Source organism: Buceros rhinoceros, unplaced genomic scaffold (genome assembly GCF_000710305.1).
Source record: "Buceros rhinoceros silvestris isolate BGI_N320 unplaced genomic scaffold, ASM71030v1 scaffold19330, whole genome shotgun sequence".
Classification (NCBI taxonomy): domain Eukaryota; kingdom Metazoa; phylum Chordata; class Aves; order Bucerotiformes; family Bucerotidae; genus Buceros; species Buceros rhinoceros.
In genome coordinates this window covers 9,826-19,427 of record NW_010389305.1, presented here as the reverse complement: position 1 = coordinate 19,427, position 9,602 = coordinate 9,826, and the positions used below count along the sequence as shown (strand labels likewise).

At 37.1% G+C, this 9,602-nt stretch overlaps 1 protein-coding gene across 1 annotated transcript in view; it reads right to left on the bottom strand.

Moving 5' to 3' along the window:
• Positions 1 to 1,687: 1,687 nt before the first annotated feature.
• The window catches only part of GEN1 (GEN1 Holliday junction 5' flap endonuclease), a 17,460-nt gene continuing 9,545 nt past the window's right edge, over positions 1,688 to 9,602 (bottom strand). The window contains exons 5-13 of the mRNA XM_010133863.1: positions 9,038 to 9,111; positions 8,420 to 8,511; positions 7,472 to 7,622; positions 7,318 to 7,354; positions 7,139 to 7,219; positions 5,826 to 5,956; positions 4,047 to 4,108; positions 3,359 to 3,502; positions 1,688 to 3,150 (exon numbers count right to left, since the gene is read on the bottom strand). Coding sequence (XP_010132165.1) covers positions 1,688 to 3,150; positions 3,359 to 3,502; positions 4,047 to 4,108; positions 5,826 to 5,956; positions 7,139 to 7,219; positions 7,318 to 7,354; positions 7,472 to 7,622; positions 8,420 to 8,511; positions 9,038 to 9,111 — 2,235 coding nt within the window. The remainder of the gene's footprint in view (positions 3,151 to 3,358; positions 3,503 to 4,046; positions 4,109 to 5,825; positions 5,957 to 7,138; positions 7,220 to 7,317; positions 7,355 to 7,471; positions 7,623 to 8,419; positions 8,512 to 9,037; positions 9,112 to 9,602) is intronic.

Sequence of the window (9,602 nt, the reverse complement as noted above, 5' to 3'; positions counted from 1 at the left end):
CCTCTTCTGCCCCCTCCCCCCCACCGCAATTCTAAAGAAAACTCTAACACACAGAAAACCACACACTATGGGTGAAATTTTATGAACCCTCCAAGGGACCAAAAGTGAGGTCATTCACATGATGTTGGCATTTTTATTAATGAAAATTCTAATTCTTGATTCCAACTTTCAGTATTCAAAATCAGCAGCAAAGAAAAGAATCATACAGAATGAATACCAATGTTTTTCCGAAACACCAGTCAGATCTCTCTACTAACCACACATAAGGAATCTCCACTAAGTCCCCAGGCGACTGCTACTCTTACTTTCCCTGGTGATTCTATTCTAGCCACCCTCTCACATTAGCTGGGTGGTTAAGAGGCTCCAGAACAAGGAAACTGTCTTTGAAACAGAAAATAAGTTTCCAGTGTTTTGGAATTTTTGCTCACTCCCAAAATACATTTCTCATTTAGACAATCAGCTATAAATAAATCGTCTCCATCTGCATAGAATGGAAAAAGAAACTACCATTTTGACTAATTACAGCTTGTATTACCTATAGACTACCTATTTCTTCCTTAAATACGCTCAGAATTTAACTTCCTAACATGTCAAGCCTGGGCCTTTATGGAGAAAGAATTAACATTTCCATTAAGGTGTAGATTTGTATTGTAGATTTCTATTGTTAACAATATATGTTGGTCGGAGCGCTTCCTTCTGTTTGGTTCACAGAAAAAGTTATGAACGATTAAATGCAGGCAAGGAGGCATTTTCTAATAAGCTATTGAAGACAACCGAGTTTTTTGCATATGAGCAGAGATTGCTTCTACATTAAAGAGGTAGGAAGAACACCTTCAAAAATTCAATTGCATTCAAATTCCCCCTTTAAAACTAAACTTTTACATGATACTATTCAAAAAATCTGCAACATCATCATTAGATTTTGATTTTCTGTAACTTAACTTTCATTCTAATATCAGCAGAAGTGAGTGGCAGATGTGATTTCCTATCTTCTTTAAGAAAAAAATGCCCCAAACTATAAATGTTTGATTTAAAGAGCCAAATTTCCTTAAATATTAGATATGACAGCTACGAAACCAGAATACCCCTACATGGCTTATTCCATTTTCTGACAGATGTACACACTCAAAGAACAGTTTCTTATAGGGCACAGCAGATTTAAACTTAGCTACCCTGCAAGGTACATCTGCTGTGTGTCTCTGGTCCTTCAGAGATAATCAACACCAGCATCCCAGGATCTGAAGACTGAAAAAATTAAGTTAGTGGAGCAGAATGGAAAATTTCAGCTAGAAAGAGCTTTATCACTTTATCTGATTTAGAATATCCAACAGAAGTGCAGGCACTATTTCAATAAGTCTGAGAAAGATGTATAGCTGTACAAAAAATCCTCACAATCAGTTGGGAAAACCTCCTTATTTCATAAATAACCTCCCTGTTCCCTTGTATACTATATCCTGATGCTTATGTAACAGTGAAGAACAACTGGCACTTGCCTATAATCAGCCATTTGATACTTCTGCTGTTTCAGTTTTAAACTTGAGCACCAGTATGCAGTATTCCACAGCTCCTTATTCACCAAAACTGCATCCACTTAAAACAGGTAAAGCATATTGCAGAAACTTTGAGAAGGAGAGAATTCTGTACAAGCTGAAGGTTCGGAGTTAATCATTATCATAATATGGAGAACCTAATTGATTTTGATTCTTCCTTTCAGTCTTTCAGACAGGGGAAGGGGACTGTCTGCCCATGCATAAGTCAGAACAGCACTTTCAGCTTGCTGCATGGGACTGGAAACTGACCTCTCAAATGGTGGCTCTGGACTTTGGGAACAATTAACTTCCCCTACAGAGGCTGCTTTTGGGGATACTTGCAATGAGAAACAATTATCAGCTTTTTTAAAATTGGTCTTTTTCTTCTTCCCTTTAATTAAAAGGGCTGAGTCACTGTTTGTTCTTTCACTAGTAAGAACATTACTCCTTTTCTCTGTAACGCATTTTTTAAGCTGACCAGGGTTCAGGTGCCTTTTCTGCTGCTCATCAATCAGATTTTTATTCATGTTCCCATCATCACTGTCTTCACTAGAAGAACACCTGCTCTGACACACACTCTTTTTAACAGAAGTTTGCCAAGTAGTTTGAGTACAAGCTTTTTTAGCGTGACAGCCAGTTACAACATCTGCTGGCTTTTGAGACACTGGAAGCATTTCACGGCCAAGGTGCACTGTCTCTGTTGTTTGCCCGCTGAGGGCAAGAGATGTTGAACTGGTTATATTATGGTCTTTTTGCATCATTTGAGCCAGGCTGTCAGCTTTTTTGTACTGACCTTCATAAATGAGTATACTGGATTCCCTTGCATAGTTTTCTGATAGCACATTTTTACTTTTCTGCACCAGGCTGTTTAACTGACAGGAGGAAGAGACATGATCTTTATCAGGATCCAACGCTTCTTTTGTTTGTTTAAAACATTTCAAGGACTCTAGTTCCGTTACATCTTCAGACAATAAAGGCTTTGATGGAATGGAACTCTTCTTATGTATTTGCTCACTTAAAGGCCACTTCTGAAGCTGTCCTGTAGCATCATCTGAAACTGAATCATCTGCACAATCAGAATGATGTTGATCAGACTGCATAGCATCAGAATTTGCTGAGCTATTTCTTACTTTTTTATGAGCTAGTGGATGTGAGTGTTTTATACATGTGGTTAAGTAACCTGCTGGATCATGGGTATCACCACCATGGGCTGCTGAACTGCTGCAGAAGGTTCCCTTCCAGTCAATGCTGCTCAGTTGTAGACCAGCTGTTACAGAGGAAGAGGATGATATCCCTGAATTTTTAGTCCGTTGTGCTGGCAATACAGATGAGTCCACCAACACACTCTGTAAGCATGAGTAAGGCGATGCAGTCGGAGGGAGAGCAGCTGATGATGCTGGCACCGGAACAGCTGTTATGCAGGAAGCTGCAGCTAACACTAGACTTTTTGATTCAGTACTTCTCTGGTGCATCTGATCTTCTGGGGGACTCTTTATATCTGATGTGGACTCTTGTACAGGAAGAATTCCAAATCTAGATTTTAAGTTCATTTGAGACAGACGATCACTAACTTCATCATAAACACTTGGTAATCCCTTTTCTTTTGGTCTGTCTTTCTTATCTGAAAAATATAAAAAGGGTGTATCAAAACTGCATATTAACCACAATTCAGATTTCTTAATGCTAAAGTATAAAGTGATAAAAGAACAGTGTCTGCAGGATCGGACAAAGCATGACACTGCTCAACATTGCAAGAAATGTTTGGTGGTTTTGCTTCTTGTATGCTTGCAAGACCCGTAAGTTCTTAAGAAATAAGCTTTTGGACTTACTTTTCTGTTTCTTCCTCAGAAATTCCGACTTTTCCGCTTGATACAGGGCAACAACATGAGGATAAGCAGCCTGAAACAAAGACTCCTCTTCTACTGTGACTACAAACAACTCTGCAGGCTCATCTTCTGCATCAACATAATGTTCTAAAAAATAATGTAAATACATTAGACTTGTCAACAGACACATTATCAAAGTAGGGAGTAAGAAAAACAACAAAATATTTGAGTACAAAGAAGTTGCGTAAAAAGGTCAACAGTACAATGTTTGAGATTTAGCTACAAGTAAAGTCTTTCTTTCTGCCAGTCTCCTGGCACAAATGGGCACACTAAAGGTAGAAAAACTTCTGGCTACTAAACAGTCACAGCTTCACGTACACAGTGAAATAAGAGATGAAATACAGACTCCAGGTCATAATATCATATTCTGGTCCACATACCAGAAAAAGTACCTGGAGACTCAGTCCCTTGCTTTCTGAGCTTTTTTTTTTTTCCCCTTAAAGCATTACTTTTACTTTCAGGGTATGTGAAATCTGATGCACATTTTCTGTTGTTTCCACAGAACAGTCTCCAATCTCACCCACATCTCATTGCTTCATAATGCTGTTGAACTCTTCTCCTCTTTATGGCATGCTTTTCTCTTTTTGTATGAACTGTTTTGTTCTGTCATGTACATAGAAACCAGACCAACCTGGTTTTTGCCACTCAATTTCGAAACAAGGAATTCCATTTTTAACACGTGTCTTGACTATCCTGTAAGAACAAAGAGAAGCCCAAAAGAAGAACAAAATGATTGTTTAAACAGGAAATAAAAATCTAAAAATATTTCAGTAGTCTAATTTGTAATGATTCAGACGAAAAAGATATTCTTGTAACAGTAAAATTAATACATCTCTTTCAAAGAACACTTCTCTGTGTAAGTTTTACAGTAAAATTTTGGGTCTACATTTAAGTACTGAAGCATTTTTATTTTTCTTAATGATACTTCTCAGAGCAGTGTAACAAGAAATCAAAATGTTCTTCTGTATCAATCACACTGCAGACTCCTACAAACATCAGTTCGGTATCTTCAACTAATGCCGCAGAGAGGGCTGTTGGCCTAGACAGTAATTTTCTGAATGACTGGGCAGGGTCATTTTTAACTTTTGCATGAGAGCAGGAAAGAAGATAAAACACGAACCGAGCAGGAACAGTCAGCCTTTACAAGATTTTTCTACAAACATTATCTACACCCCAAGTTTAGTAAGTTCCTACACGTGAAGAGACTCCTGCTGCATTTTTAAACACTGTTAACAGAAGAAATCTTCTAGAGCATGCATGATCTGTCTTTTAAACTCTTGAATTGCTAGAAAGTGTTATCAACAGATGTCAATTAATTCATTCATCAAGGTAAATGCTGGTAATTTATCTAGCCAATCTGTTCAAAAAGCAGCCCCCAATCAGTCTCTTCAGAATTTTGAAAGGTCACTGTTTCTCTCCAAGTAATCCTTTCACAGACTATGACACATCAATCCAGAAAACATACTAGTGTCACATTGCTACTGACTGTTCTGTCCCCCAAAATTAAGGTCTATAAATCTTGAACAGCATCAAGAAACATGGAAAAACTACTAACCTTCTTGCAATACAAGAATCTGGCGTGGGAAGGGAATTTGGTTTTCATTTGAGAAATGAAAACATCAGATACTGAAGTTAAAATAAGTCACAACTCCCTTCACACAGTGAAGTTAAGTTCAGATTTGCAAAGCGATACTGTAGATTCTACAACTTTAAAAGTTTAAGAAAGATGAGATAATTTAAAAAAATACATTGAGGACTGATTGAATAATAAGGTGCTAATTTGGCTCAGAAAACTGCTGCGTAACAGAAACCTGGATGGCAGGAAAATATTCTGGGGAAAAGTAGTTACATGCTTGACTCTTTTTTTCTTGCATATCCATTTTTACTAACAGGATGTTCAGCCATTTCTATATTCCTAAATGCAGCAGTCCTGAGTGAAAATGTTGGGTTTTAGGGAAGAAGAGGTAGCAGAATAGAACCTTAAGCCACTGACTTCATCAGACACATAGTAGAACATCAGCTTGTAGATCTGGTAAGGCATCACGGCTGAATCAGCAGATGCTCATTTCTAAGCCTAGGCTCTTATTTTGAATCACGAAGTCAATTACCCTTCTGCTAAGAATGAGAATTACATCAAACCTGTAATAAAAATCTTATGTGCAGATCCAAGGAAACAGAATAGAAAAATCAGGTATTGCCAGTTAGAATGAGACTGCTGTATGTACTACTCTGTGCAGTAATATAAGAATGGCTGTTCTGATCTAAACTTTAACCTCTGCTCAAAATGAGCACAAAGCTTGAAACAGAGATGGAAGAAAACCATTACGCTTCCATAAAGGAAAAAACCCACACTATTTTCATCCAGCAGCAGAAGTAAATACATTATACTCAAGAAATCAAGCTACATTACCGTACTGCCTGCAGTTGTTTTGAATCCACGTATCCAGATTTCCTCTGGATCATATCATAACGTGTCAATAGTGCTAACAGTTTCCTACAGGCATAATGTTTGGTCCATTCCATCTTCTCAGAAGCAAATATCTGTAAGTATAATAAAACCACCCCAAACTTTAAAATTTTCTTATTCTACTAGATACCACGCTTAAACAGCTATGTAGTAGAGACTTAAAATATCTAGAAGACTTTTATATACATGAGTGTAACGCCCAACGATATCTCACTGCTGAGGGAGGGAACAGGCATCTGTAACAGGGCAGATTCATCAGCTGTCAGCAAGCCAAGGGAATGCTTGCAGTGGCAGCAGCAGGGGTAAGACAGCTGCTACACACCTTATCAGACTTGGATCAGCTATGCATGTGAAAATTACGTATTTTGCACAAGAGAGGGATGAACACGGATTTTCACTAAAGCTACTGTGCTTAACAGTGGCCTATTATGCTGTACATACTTCTCACACTGTCATCAATCCCAGAAAATGAAGTACTGTTATGTATCTGCTTTGACCAATAAAAACCAAACAAAAACCATTTTAGAAAGCAATGCTAACATGCATATATTAACATCCTTCAACCTTCCCTCAAGTTCAAGGGCCTCTGAACTTGAAAGGTGGCAATACTGTGCTAAATACAAGCCTGCTGTCTGTTTTAGGGAAAAACACACAACATTCAGAACAAAAGCCACTTATGCTCGTTCTATACAGAAGCTGGTTATTTTGATATCAAAGTTATCATTGAAAACAAAGTTCAATGTTAAAAAAAGAGTCCACGATCGTGACTTGCTATAATACCCATAGTTACCACACACGCACTGTGTCAGTACAACAGTGAAAAAAGTACGAGAAAAAACAAGAGCTGTATGTCTTAATAGCTTTATGAAAGGTGGATGAAAACAAAAAAGGAAACATCCCTGACGCATATATTACACCCTGTAACCACACAGTACTTTAAACACTATACAGATAATGCAGTTCTCAGCAAGCCAATCTAGTAATACTGGACAGTGAAAAACAAAACAGTGGCAGGTGATCTTTTTTCTGAGCTCTTGTTCTTCCACTTTTCTACACACCTCCTCACATTAACTGACTTTTTCCAAAAATTTATTGATTTCAGGCTTTTGAAAAATGAGGCATATTAAGAAGTTATAGCAAGATTCTTAAATTCTTATTGCCAGTAAAATTACAAATGAAGACTGAAATTATCACAGATGCCTTCCTTACTAATAAACTAAAGACTAGAGCTGAATAACCAATACGTCATTATATACCTGAAAGGACAATAAATTTGGCCTTTGGCATTCCTTTATGTTGACTGATTTATTCTTGTTTACAAGAAATTCTTGGATAACCTTGAGATAAAACAAAAAAGAGGCAGTTTAAGAGCAGAAAAATGAAATTTCAATTAATTGATTAAAATTTTTAATCTTTGAATAGGCTTGTTTGTTACCTCAGAGAATGGAAAGCCCTCACAACTGTTAGCTTTTCTGCAGGTAAAAGAAATGTGTTAGGAATTGAACGCAAATGGGGAAAATTCAGAATTCAAACACTCACCCTGCACACGAACACAGGGAAAAGCAGTTCAGTTTTCAAGATATTTCTACCTTCTGATACTGTCCTCCACCGCACTTGCTTGTTTTGCTCGCTCTAACTGATGCCATTCACAAGGGCAGCAGTATTTGGAGTCACTGGGTTTGCAGTATCTAGAGCTTTCACAGAATTTACATCCATTGTGCTCATGTTCCTTGTGAGATCCTATAGAAGCAGATGCCCAAGCGAGAGAGAAGAGAGGTTTCCGAATAAACAAAGCTAACGGTACAAAGCTCAGAACACGCATGAATCTGACATGAATCTGCTGTAAGCAGATCTGAGTGCATTAGCTGTACTTACGTATCTACAATGAAAACTGACAAATAAAAGCAAGCTTTCATTTTGTTTTGAAGACTTTTTCCCCAACAGTTTCAGACCTTATGCTGAAAACTTTATTACCTAAAAACTACATAGAAAACCATGACAACCTAGCAAATGATTATAAACAACATATTTGAAACAAGATTTTCCGTCAAGTGATGGGTTTGAACATGTTCACTGATCAAAGATGCTACCAACATGAGGTTCTTTAAGACTTAATTTCTTTTTAAGAAAACACTGCAGCAAAACCCAGCGATACAAATGGATTCAGTTCTCTTGGTGCAAGACCAATCCAGGCAACTTAAGCATTAATTGCTTGTTAGTATAGCAAACTTTCTTTACTGATAATGTTAAAAAAGGCTCGTATTTGGGATCACACAATGGCATCGTGAAAATATACCATCTGCTATCAACTAGTTCCATTTTTGAAGCAAGTTCCCAGCCTCAAAAATATTTATATAAAAATACATATACACAACTCTGAAAATATCAACAGAGGCCAGAATCCGAATGTCAAGAGCAATTCTTGAATGCTAGTCATAAAACCCCCCAAATCCAATCAAACAGAAAAACCACCACCTCCACCTCACAAATCCAGAACAAATAGGCTAAAAATAAACTTCCATGCTTTTCACACTGACCTGGATGATGGCACTTAGGACAGTGAATTACCCTTTTAATAACCAAAGGTAGATTATTATCATACTGAAATTTTCCTTTCCATTGCTCAAACCTGAAAGGATGATATTAAAAGGATTACGAAGTATTTCTAACTTTCATATCCAAAACATTGAAAAATACTCCCTTTATACCTCTCATCTACCTGAGAAAAAGTTTTCCAATTTCTGAAATAGATTTTTTTACAGTAGATAATAATATGATTGTTGGATTTCTAGTCTTGACATACACATTATGGTAACAAATACAGAAAGCATTTGGTATCTCATGTCCTGATTCACAATCCAATTAAAAACCAGTCAAAGTCTCTCATCAGTCCCTATGACTTCCTTTCCAATATATCAACACATGTCTGCTAGCTAAAGAGCTAGGAATCACCTAATGTTTAAACAACTAAGAAGCCTTCCTAGCAAAACACAATTCATTTAGCAAACACAGTGCATGTGGTAATCTATTCCCTCCTCAACTCCCACTGCCCAAATGAAAGTATTACAAACACTGCATTGGTGTTGAAGTACATACTAGCAAGTCTTCAAATAAAATTAAAGTACTTCCACACAAAACATACATCTTAATTTTACCTTTGCAATAAATTTTGACCTTGCAAAGCCTCAATTAACTTTAAAGCTTGTTCCTTTCCAACTCCTGGAATGCCCTACAGAAACAGAAATATGAAGCATTAAATAATGACAAAGACAACGTATTGGAATTTTCATTAAAATCACCTTAATAACATTATGCAAAGAAATGACACAAATTATCCCAGATAATAAGTTGAGAATAGATTGAGAAGAATAATTTTTGACCAAGCTCTAAAGACACAAGAAGGTGGCAGATTACAGCTGTACTACCAGCGTAACACGCAAGCTGCATAAAATGTTCTTATGCCCAACAGTGGCTAAGACAAAACTAGGTACAGAAAGTAGAAAACAACAGCAAAAGAGTTTTTCTTGTTTTGCTTTCCTTCTTTCTATCTGTAAAAGGACAACAATATAAAATACTGGTAACAATCCTGCCAGCTAACTGCCAGAGAGCTGAAACTTTTCAGAATTATCTTGGAGAGATCAAACAGAGACAGATCTTTTGCATTATAGACTCAAAAGGGTGGAACTTAAGAGACAGGTGGGACAAGGGGTAATGGATTTA